The 9,970-nt window shown below is 46.9% G+C and overlaps 4 protein-coding genes across 7 annotated transcripts; 3 read left to right on the top strand and 1 right to left on the bottom strand.

Annotated features, from left to right (window-relative positions):
* Positions 1–74: 74 nt before the first annotated feature.
* LOC108154689 (transcription factor Ouib-like) lies at positions 75–1,805 on the top strand. Its single transcript, XM_017285037.2, has 6 exons — positions 75–263; positions 324–934; positions 1,000–1,104; positions 1,175–1,282; positions 1,343–1,453; positions 1,518–1,805. The coding sequence occupies exons 1-6, from the start codon at positions 105–107 to the stop codon at positions 1,645–1,647; spliced, it is 1,224 nt and encodes a 407-aa protein (XP_017140526.1). The 5' UTR covers positions 75–104; the 3' UTR covers positions 1,648–1,805.
* Positions 1,725–3,060, bottom strand: LOC108154695 (zinc finger protein 211). 2 transcript variants are annotated; one of them, XM_017285044.2, is made up of 4 exons: positions 2,904–3,060; positions 2,322–2,701; positions 2,008–2,259; positions 1,725–1,943 (listed from the first exon to the last, which is right to left on the bottom strand). In XM_017285044.2, the coding sequence occupies exons 1-4, from the start codon at positions 3,039–3,041 to the stop codon at positions 1,802–1,804; spliced, it is 912 nt and encodes a 303-aa protein (XP_017140533.2). In that variant the 5' UTR covers positions 3,042–3,060; the 3' UTR covers positions 1,725–1,801. The 2 variants fall into 2 exon arrangements, with proteins under 2 accessions (XP_017140533.2, XP_017140534.1); XM_017285045.2 differs by having other exon boundaries at positions 2,760–2,949.
* On the top strand, positions 3,050–4,567 carry LOC108154690 (zinc finger protein 10). Its single transcript, XM_017285039.2, has 4 exons — positions 3,050–3,178; positions 3,231–4,102; positions 4,173–4,283; positions 4,349–4,567. The coding sequence occupies exons 1-4, from the start codon at positions 3,062–3,064 to the stop codon at positions 4,449–4,451; spliced, it is 1,203 nt and encodes a 400-aa protein (XP_017140528.1). The 5' UTR covers positions 3,050–3,061; the 3' UTR covers positions 4,452–4,567.
* An 897-nt stretch (positions 4,568–5,464) lies between these two features.
* LOC108155664 (nuclear pore complex protein Nup214) lies at positions 5,465–9,943 on the top strand. 3 transcript variants are annotated; one of them, XM_017286625.2, is made up of 5 exons: positions 5,465–5,568; positions 5,652–5,766; positions 5,835–5,987; positions 6,048–6,471; positions 6,529–9,943. In XM_017286625.2, exons 2-5 carry the CDS (start codon positions 5,675–5,677, stop codon positions 9,868–9,870), a joined length of 4,011 nt encoding a protein of 1,336 aa, XP_017142114.1. In that variant the 5' UTR covers positions 5,465–5,568; positions 5,652–5,674; the 3' UTR covers positions 9,871–9,943. The 3 variants fall into 3 exon arrangements, with proteins under 3 accessions (XP_017142114.1, XP_017142113.1, XP_017142116.1); XM_017286624.2 differs by having other exon boundaries at positions 5,488–5,580; XM_017286627.2 differs by having other exon boundaries at positions 5,488–5,766; positions 6,538–9,943.
* The last annotated feature ends 27 nt before the right edge of the window (positions 9,944–9,970 follow it).

The following is a 9,970-nucleotide window of genomic DNA, read 5'->3' on the forward strand; positions in this document are numbered from 1 at the left end:
TAACTACACATTTTGCTACACGGCTACTACATATCTATGTAGTTATCGGTGTGACGTTACTGCGATAACGATTACAACCAGCTGACATATGTGTAGATGTGCGCATGCGCGCAATTTTATTTTCTTTGTTGATAAACAAAAATAGAAAAATGTCGCAACAATGTCGATGTTGTGCAAATACCAAATGTGGCACAACAGCCAATATATTCCAGATGGAGAACATTGAAATGTTGGAGGTTCTCCAAGCAGTGAGTGGGATCAATGTAAGTTCGAACCAACAAACAAAAATAAGATTTTTGCCTAATCCCCATTGCAATTTGTAGTTCGTGAATGATCCGGGTCTTCCCAGCTGCATATGCGTTTATTGTTTACACGATTTGGATCAGACAATCGCGTTCCGAGATCGCATTCGGACCCAAGCGAACTTGCTGCAGCAGCAACGTCGTAGAAAATCTCCGTCCAAAATATCAAAGTGGCACATGCCAAATGTGGACGAGGACATGCCCTCGGATGATGTTCACGTTTCCTTTGATGGGAAGGAAGACTTGTCTTATGGATTTCCAGAATCGCATGAGAATTCAGACTTCTTGGCTCCGCGTCTGAAAGAGGAGCCAGACGAGGAAGAGAATAAACAACAAATATGCGCTGATGATCGCGACTCCCCGATGAGATCCCGACTAAAGGAGCCAGAAGAAAATAATTTCGACGACCAAACACCGGATGCTGATTATAATGCACAAGTACAGGGTGATGACTCCCTGATTGCGAGTCTGAAAAAGGAGTTGGAAGAAGTTGATTTCACCGAAAGTGATGCTAATAAGACATCACAGCCTCGTAAACTCTCGAACAGAGGGTCCAACTCTAATAGTCCAACTCCTTTGCCCACTGAAAGCAAGCAACGCAGCTTAGCGGAGAAGAAGCCAATTGAATGCGCGTGCGTATGAAAAAAAAATTTAATTATATGTATATAATCATTGTATTCGTTGATCGATCCTCTAGAGTCCTGAAAAAGAAGAAGAAACGAAAAACGGTCGAGAAATCATTTAAGTGTAAGGCCTGTTCGGAACAATTTTTGACTCCTGGCATCAGAAACCGTCATGAAAGGTGAGAGAGATCAAACACACTCATTCTGAATGGTTTTTATGATCCATGATCGATCCTTAATTTCCTCTAGAGTTAGTTGCCCAGTGATTATGGAAACGCACACGGATGAGAAACGATTCAAGTGTAAGCACTGTTCGAAACACTTTTCGAATTCTGGCAACAGAAAACATCATGAAAGGTGAGAGAGATCAAAGGGGTTGGATTGGCAGGATCATACTGAATTTGTTGTATCTTGCAGAAATCACTTAGCGTTTTCCTGCGAGATTTGTGGCATGGCATTCCGCTATAAGTATTGGTTGGAATTCCATCTTTCGAATGTCCACAATCAAACGAGGGAAAAGACCTTTCAGTAAGTGCATTTAAGTCCCGCAATATGATTCGGACTGGAAATGTAATGGATTTTGACATTTCAGATGCGAGCCTTGCAAGAAAACGTTCTCACGTAATCACCAACTGGAGAGACATCTCTCCACGATAGTCCACCAGCAAGCTGTGAAAGGGCTCAATGCTATACGAAAAAAGAGATATACTACGCATATATAATGCTAGATCAACACATCGACGCAGCTAGACTACCAGCAAGCTGTGGAAGGGCCCAAAAAGATGTGACAAAATATATATACTATGCGCATATGATACTATTAATATAAATACATAAAAATTCAGTACAAAATGTCAATAAAGAATCGAATGATCTCTAAGGAATGCTTGTGATTGAAGGGTTATTTTCATGCACGACTGTCTGAGATGCCTCCAGAGCCTTTTCCAAGTGAGTGGTGGTAGTCAAATGATTTTGCAAGTGGGCTATGCGTAAGAAGCGCTTGTTGCAAACGCCACAGCTGTATAGTAAATAAATTTTGAATAAGAATGATTTGTGCATTGATCTTAGACTAAAATGCGTACAAATATTTGCGCTCGTCAGCTGATGCGTGCGTTAACACGTGCTTCCTCAGGCAGCCAGAGCTGACAAAGCTCTTGCCACACGTTTTACACTCGAACCGCTTTTCATTCCGGTGGCGTCTGTGGTGCTCTTCGCGAGAGCTCGCGTCGGAAAATCGACGGGAGCAGTAGCTACAGACGAAGGGCTTCTCTCCCGTGTGGCAGCGCTGGTGTCGCACCAACTCCTTGCGAGTGGCGAAACGTTTTCCGCACTCACTGATGAAGATGGAAGCCGATTAGCAGGTGTAGTGGCATTTATTTGGAACAATATGTTTCACCTGAACTGACACTCGAATTTTTTGACTCCTGTATGCCGCAGTTTGTGTTCTTGAAAGTTGCTCCTGCTGTTGATGGTCTTTCCACAGTCATCGCATATATAGGGCTCTGCATATTTGCTGTGCTTTCGCTTCGTGCTCGTTTCTGTGTATTTTTCTGATTCATATTCCAAAGCACAATCATCAGATATCTCCTCATCGGTGTTCAGCTCATTAGACTCTATATCAGATTCGGCATCCTCCTCATCCTTAGGTTCCGAATTGACTTTCTCCAGATTACGCTTCTCCGAGATGATGCATCGCTGCCGGAACTTTATGGCACAGTCCAAGTCGAAAACGCACTTATCGCACATATGGCTGGAGAGACCTGCTTTTTCATTTAGCTGCGAGATTTATTTTATCATGTAAATACAGTGTAATTTATTTTACGTATAGCATTACCCCGACCCCAGTAATTGATAGAATTTGGCGGATCAAGTGACCGTTCTTTGGGCAGAACAGGTTTATCGAAGCCTCATGGCCACCGCAAATGCGACAGATCTTATTGCGCATTTTCAGAAAACTATTTTAATTAGATTTGTTTACTTCGTTTTGTGCAGAGTTTCGCAGTGCAGAAATAGCGCGTATCGTTATCGATAGTGATGACCCCGCGTCGACTCCAAACAGCTGCAATAACATGCAGATTTTAGTTTGTTTTGAATAAAAATTTTTTTTATTTTTCATATCTAGAAACGAGATTTAAAATGACGCTGCAATGCCGAGTCTGCGGGGGCGTCATCTACAATACGAATGCCAAAAATCTATTCCAGAAGAAGAACTCTAAGCTGTTGCTGAACATCCAATTAGTGTCTGGGATCTTGGTGAGTTCTTTCCATCAAGTAACCCAATCCTAATGCTCATTCCAATTTGTAGCTCATAAATGATCCGGAGCTTCCCAGTTGCATATGTGCGGGTTGTTTACACGACTTATGTCAGGCCATCGCGTTCAGAAATCTCTGCATCGAGACTCAGGAGAACTTGCTGCAGAATCGCAGCAGGTCTCCTACGGAGTTGGCGACGGACTATTACGAGGACACAGAAATTAAGCATGAGATTGAAATGGATAATGAGCTTGCCATGTCGTCGGGTGATCTAGACGATTCTTTTCAAAATATTGATGACTTGCTCGAGGAGTTCCCAGATAATGATGCCGACGATCCACCAGACAAAAATATTGATGAGGTGGATGAGGACACTGCACAGGATGCAGACACTCTGATTACGATTCTGAGGAAAGAGCTTGACAGCATTTATGATAGCAGTGATGACGAAAACGGGCTCAACGAATTAATAGAATTCTCTGACAACAACTCAAACGGCAGATCCTCTCCAACCAGCATAGCTTCCAACAATGTGTCCCCTCCGCCGGCTACCAAAACAAAGAAAAGAGGACGACCAAAGAAAGTGGCAACTGCAATTCCTTCTAGAAGAGCCAAGAAACAATATACGACTTGGAAAAATTTGACAGAGGAGGAGATAATCGAAAGAAAGCGGCAGCAGCGTCGCCGTGATTGTGTCTGCGAGCAGTGCGGCAGGCACTTCACCGATCAGAGCAACTTCAAATTGCACATGCTGAGGCATACGGGCATAAAGAAATTTGCATGCCAGGACTGTGGTAAAAAGTACTACACCGATCATTTGCTGTCGCTCCACCAAAGAATCGTTCACAGAGGAGAAAAGCCCTATGCCTGTAAATATTGCGGCAAGAGTTTTCACAATAGCACAACCCGCGTAATACACGAGCGGTCAGTAAAACTAACGTGTTTTGTTTGGCTCCGATTCTAACCAATATCTATATATTTATCCTCCTCCCAGAATTCATACAAATGCCCGACCGTATGCCTGTAGCTATTGCAATAAATGTTTCAGCTCGGCTTCTGGTCGCAAGCGGCATGAGCTAACACACACTGACGTGAGGGCGTTTTAGTAAGTAAACCGACACATTTGTATTCTTTCCGCAAACCCTTGATTGATTTATATTATCTTTGTAGTTGCGCCACCTGCGATCAAACTTTCCAGCGCAATACACACTTAAAAGCTCATCTTCAGTCCAAGATTCATGTCATGAGAGCAAAACAAAAGGAGCTCGATTAAAAGATTAAAAGCAGGGGTCACAGATGAGAGTGTGTTAATGTGTTATTTTTGACAAGGTATCCTTTAACATGTAAACTTTTAATAGCACGGTTTTATTATATGTTCTTCTTTCTTGATCGGCGTATTCGAATGAATGTGTGTTGGCATATCGATACTTGTCGAGGACAAGTATCGATATATCGAGTACATTGGTATTTCTTATAATACTATCGATAAGTAAATCTTAAACTAATATTCAAATCTTATAAACTAATATTCATATCTTACAAACAGGACACACTTTTATTACCAGTTTCTTAAAAAAATGGTTTCATAACTCTTAGTTTTAATTTTTATAAAAATTGAAAATGAGAGTTATAAGATTTTTCCTTTCCAACATCACCAACTATTCTAACTAGTTCTCATTTGATAAAAATCTAACTGAATCATATTGTTAAATCAAGGATATCGGCTGCCAGTGGCAGATTCATTTTCTTTTTTTTTTAGGGAGTAGCGTGGGAGATTAATTTTCTTTATCAAGACCTAAATTAAATATATTTAAGTCTGCCGGCATAATATCGAAATATATCGATAAGTACTATATTAAGTATCGGTGAATGCAAATTAGCGTGACAGCTTAAAGAATATTCTATAATTTGCTTTGCTAATGTAAAAAAAACGGCACTTTAATAACGGGTAATCTCATATAAGTACTATTTAATATTAGAAACACTAAGCAAGAAAGGAAAGAATGATCTCAAATAATGGAAAGCGAGGTGTTGTTACTTTTTTATCGGTATATTTCGAAAATGAATGAAACGGTATATTTCCGTATATTCTATCGCTAAGCCCGAGGTCCGAGTCAAGGAGAAAGTAAGTTAATTAATCGGATAAAATTATGTGGGCATGGCTAAATGTTCTATCTAGCTAGTCATATTCGACAGAACTTCAAAATTGAGCAATATGTAATATATAAGTTGAATTTGTCAGTATTTTTACGGTATATTTTTAAAATAAGACTATATATTTTGGTATATTTCTGAGGGTCGGACGGTATATTTTATCGGAATAGAAACACGGGTCGCGTGCCTGCATTTCACCAGGTGTCGTTCAATTTTTCAACTTTTTGAGTTTGCTGGTAAATTGATTGGTAAATCCAGTTTGGATTTGGCGGACTGTTTGACACTTTTAAAGTTGACTTGGATTTGAATTTATCGTCAGAAACCGGATCGGCGTGAACCAGAATGAACCATCAGGCGCGCTTAAGTTTGAGCATCATGTCACCGCATCACAGCAATCCGATTGCTGACTCTACCAGAATTGATGGGAGTCCAGTGTAAGGACTGGAAAATCTCAGACATATCTGGTGTGTTAGTAAACTCCTTTGGTTTCTCTTTTTTGTAGAGCTCATCGCCATTCGCCGGCGAATCTCATGCACAGAACTATGAGTCTCGAACGGAGCCAAAGCACAACTAATGGCACCCCGGGGAACCGCACCGCATCATCGACAACAACAATGTCGCGACAGAAACTGAACCTCAGTCTGATGGATCCCAAGTATGAAAAACGCCTCGACAATTATACCTTCTTTCCCCAATGCAAATTGTACGCTTGCAGAACATTTGCGGATGTGCACAGCAGTGGACTGGCCTCTCGGATCGTCGCATATCATAACGACAGCACCGTGGGCGGCCGTCGTGGCCTGCAGCGCAGCATATCTGTGAGCAATCTGTACAATCCACTGAAGCAGCCAAGAAGGACCCCGTCGTCCCCACTGCCGTACAGACCATCGCCACCGTCACTGTCCATGACTCGAATCGCGCCGCCAGAGCGCAGTTTCTACTGCGGCAGCTCGCTGCCCGGCCTGCTGCGTTCCAATTCGGTGGTGGGTGTCCACAAGGTGTCCAATAATGAACACGAACAGCTATCGCGGGAAAATCGCCCCATCCTGCATCCACATCCGCCGCAGCATGAGAGTGAGCCCACCAGGAGTGTTCTGGAAGAACTCAAAGAGATCTCCCGGAAGCGTATCAACAGTGGGGTAAGTTTGTCCGTGCTGGGATCTGGTGCCAAGTGCTCAGGCTTAAATATTGTTCAGGACACACAGAAGCAGCACGAGTTTTTCAAGAGGAGCTGCCACCGCATTGGCGACTTTGTGGACCATCATCACCATCCGACTCCCGTGACAACTTTCAAAAGGCAACGAGAGCTGAGCGTGGCAGTTCCACTGAGGCACCATCATGCGGCGACAATGGTGCCACCGCTGGCGCCGCCGACACAGACGCAGCATCACCTGCAGCCCACTGAGGCCGTTTCACCGGAGCAGCTGGCAAAGCGGCGCAACTGTAGCTACAACAATGACATCGCCTCCTCGTTGAGTTCCAGCCGGCGGCACGTGACCAAGCGCAAGCTGTACGAAATGAGGGAAAGTATGCGGCAGACGAGCATGGAGGGCACAGCCAACGGCAGCTCGCCCGAGAACTCCCCCAGCGCACCAGTGTCCAAGATGCAGCGCAAGACAGACGCAGAACCCATAGCCATAGCAAACAGTCTGCCGATTGTAGGAGTACCAGTAGTGGCGCCCTCACGCACCATCTCAGCACCGGCTATGGGACAGCAGCACCAGATAAATACAGAACTACACAGGAACACCGCAGTGGATCTGCCATTGGCTGCCTCCAAGCCGAAACTCACGCTGTTCAATACTAAGCAAACACAACAGCAGGTGCAAGAGCAGACCAAACATTACGATCTCGAGAGTCCCGACGTGGATGCTGGCGAATACGCGGGCATAAATTTTGTGAAGCCCAAGCAGCAGAACTCCTTGAGTGGCGTCAAGAATCCCAGCGTCGAGCGCACACATAAAACGAAGCTGGCCATTATGCTGAGTGGCCTGCGCGGCGAGATCTACCAGGGAGAAGAAGAAGAACCAGACGAAATGGACGCCCCCGTCAGTCCAAAGACACCCATCAAACCGATTGTTCTGACGACAACCAAAGCGGTATCACTCAACACAACGACCAAAGTCAGCCTCTCGACAATAACCAAGACCACGACAACGTCCAGCAGTGACAAGCCAATTATATTGAGTGACAAGGTGATCGCACCAGCTCCAGGAACAGGAACAGCAACAGCAACAGCCACAGCTACCACGACTATGACAAATGGTTTGCAGCCGAAGCTTCTCTTTGGCCAAGCACCAACAACACCAGCGACAGCAGAAGCGGCAGCACCCAACGAGTCATCCAAAGAAACGCCAACTGCTGTCAGCACCGCCCCAACAACATCGAGCTCAATGGCAGCCACACCAGTACTGACATTCGGAAGTCAAAAATCCACTGCCACGGTTATCGGGGCCCCTTTAAAAACAACATCAGTCTTTGCCCCCACAATCAGTGCTCCAGCGCCCGTACTGTCATTTGGCAAATCGCCGCCAGTAGACACTGCAATACCATTCAAACTGGAAAGCAATCCCACAAACAAGATGAATGGAATACCAACCATTGGGACAGCAACTACATCGGTGTCTACACCTGCAGCGACTGCTAGCCCAGCAGCAATGACCTTCGGAAGCACCACCACAAACAATGCGACAAGCACAGCCGAGTTTATGTTTGGAAAAACAGAGGAGTCCAGCGCACCAGCAGCAGCCAAGCCTCCTGTCTTTAGTTTTGCGGGCAGTACAGCATCTGCACCAACACCAACACCAACACAAACACCAACAGCAACAGCAACACCATCTCCAGCAACAGGAACAGGAACATCTTTGTTTGGGAACCCACAGCCACATAACAACAGCTTTGGCAGCGCATTTACGCAGCCCGAAGCGAACAAAGCCGCCACAACAGTTCCAGAGCCAGCAAAGCCGTCAGCCATAATCGGAGTTAAGCCGAACTTCGGGGGCAACAGTTTTGGCAGCGCATTCAAGCAGCCCGCAGCCACAGTCGCAGCCACAGCCACAACCACAACCACAATTGCGGAGCCAACAAAGGCATTCAGTTTCACGGGAACAACGAACACAGCGGCTGCGGCCACATCAAACCTCTTTGCATTTGGAAGTGCAGCAGTCGCAAAGCCAGCAGAACCGGCACCGGCACCAGCACCAGCGCCAGCGCCCACCTCAGGTAACATCTTTGGGCAGAGTGCAACTGCCAGTACACCCGCATTGTTTTCTTTTGGTGGTGCTGCAGCAGCAGCAGCATCAAACACCATCAAGGAAACAAAGCCAGCATTTGCATTCGGAGGCGATGCCAGCGCGACAACAGCTGTGCAATCCAATGGCAGCAACAGCAGCGGCAGCAACAATTTGTTCAACTTCGGTGCAGGCGTCACGAGTGAAGCCCCTCCTTCCTTTGGCGGCGCCACATCGACCAATGCCCCATCAAATAGTGCCTTCAGCTTCAGTACAGCTCAGAAGCCGACCTCTCAGATCGGCAATAATGCAGCTCCAACAGCCGCAAAACCATTTGCATTTGGTGGCGGACAGCCACAGGTCCCTGAAACAACCGCATCCACCGCTGGCTCAGCTGCATCGCCCGGAGGATTCTCCTTTGTGGCCGCTGCAGGGAAGAAGGAGGCAGCAGCCAGTGGAGCGAGTCTTTTTGGAACACCGAACAACGCCAGCACAGGCGTTAAGCCGAGCTTCAGTTTCGGTGGAAGCAGCAACAATCAGGGTGCGGCAACCGCAACCCCCCCAGCAGGGCAGCAGCAGCAGTCGGCCCCGGGTCAGCCGGGAGCATTCTCCTTTGCCGCTGTCGCCAAGAAGGAGACTAGTGGCGCCAGCATTTTTGGCCAGCCCGCCGCCACCGCCACCCCCAGCGCGTCCATCAAGCCGAGCTTCAGTTTTGGTGGCAGCAGCAACAACACTCAAAATGCACCATCAGCACATGTTGCGGCGCCAAGCTTTGGCGGATTTGGGGCACCTGCCGTGCCCGCTACTAGCAATCAAAGCAAACCCTTTGCATTTGGTGGCACCACAACCGCGGCGCCCAACGCCACTCCTGCCATAGGCGGCAATTTGTTTGCCAGTGCGGTGAGCGCCGTGCAGAACCAGGCCAAGCCGGGAGGTTTCGCGTTTGGCGGAACAACAACCAAGACCAACGCCCCGGCACCACCGGGCAACGCTCCATTCTCGTTCGGAGGAGCGGCAGCTGGCGGCATGGCCTCTCCGCCCAGCAGCCAGAACGTTAACACGGCGAAGCCGTTCAGCTTTGGCGGCGGTGTCAGTGCTTTCGGAAGCCCCAGTCCGTCACCGGTTCAGGCTGCAGCAGCCACCAATCCAGGAGCAGGGGCCTTCAGTTTCGGCAGCCCCGCCCCACCATCGGCGAGTGTGGCGCCCGGCATGTCTCAGCAAATCAATGCCGGCAATATGTTCGCCCTGCCGCCGAGCACTTCGGAGCAACGCCCCATCCGACGAGCCACCAGGCGGCTGCAGAAGTAGGCGCTCTATGTTTTGAAGTATATTTAGTACAATTGATTTATGAAAAAATAAAAACAACAAACAGCAACGTCAATGTGCCTTTTCCTTCTTTGATCAGTCT

Source organism: Drosophila miranda, chromosome 2, assembly GCF_003369915.1.
Source record: "Drosophila miranda strain MSH22 chromosome 2, D.miranda_PacBio2.1, whole genome shotgun sequence".
Taxonomy (NCBI): Eukaryota; Metazoa; Arthropoda; class Insecta; order Diptera; family Drosophilidae; genus Drosophila; species Drosophila miranda.

Bases quoted from the DNA above. Each gene is read 5' to 3' on its own strand.
- LOC108154689 (XM_017285037.2), top strand. From the start codon at position 105: ATGCGCGCAATTTTATTTTCTTTGTTGATAAACAAAAATAGAAAAATG. The intron at 1,105-1,174 runs GTGAGAGAGATC...AATTTCCTCTAG, and splicing joins ATCAGAAACCGTCATGAAAG to AGTTAGTTGCCCAGTGATTA. The intron at 1,454-1,517 runs GTAAGTGCATTT...TTGACATTTCAG, and splicing joins ACGAGGGAAAAGACCTTTCA to ATGCGAGCCTTGCAAGAAAA.
- LOC108154695 (XM_017285044.2), bottom strand. From the start codon at position 3,041: ATGAAAAATAAAAAAAATTTTTATTCAAAACAAACTAAAATCTGCATG. The intron at 2,260-2,321 runs GTGAAACATATT...CATCTTCATCAG, and splicing joins AAATTCGAGTGTCAGTTCAG to TGAGTGCGGAAAACGTTTCG. The intron at 1,944-2,007 runs GTACGCATTTTA...TTTACTATACAG, and splicing joins GCTGACGAGCGCAAATATTT to CTGTGGCGTTTGCAACAAGC.
- LOC108154690 (XM_017285039.2), top strand. From the start codon at position 3,062: ATGACGCTGCAATGCCGAGTCTGCGGGGGCGTCATCTACAATACGAAT. The intron at 3,179-3,230 runs GTGAGTTCTTTC...TCCAATTTGTAG, and splicing joins AATTAGTGTCTGGGATCTTG to CTCATAAATGATCCGGAGCT. The intron at 4,103-4,172 runs GTCAGTAAAACT...TCCTCCTCCCAG, and splicing joins ACCCGCGTAATACACGAGCG to AATTCATACAAATGCCCGAC.
- LOC108155664 (XM_017286625.2), top strand. From the start codon at position 5,675: ATGAACCATCAGGCGCGCTTAAGTTTGAGCATCATGTCACCGCATCAC. The intron at 5,767-5,834 runs GTAAGGACTGGA...TCTTTTTTGTAG, and splicing joins AGAATTGATGGGAGTCCAGT to AGCTCATCGCCATTCGCCGG. The intron at 6,472-6,528 runs GTAAGTTTGTCC...AATATTGTTCAG, and splicing joins GGAAGCGTATCAACAGTGGG to GACACACAGAAGCAGCACGA.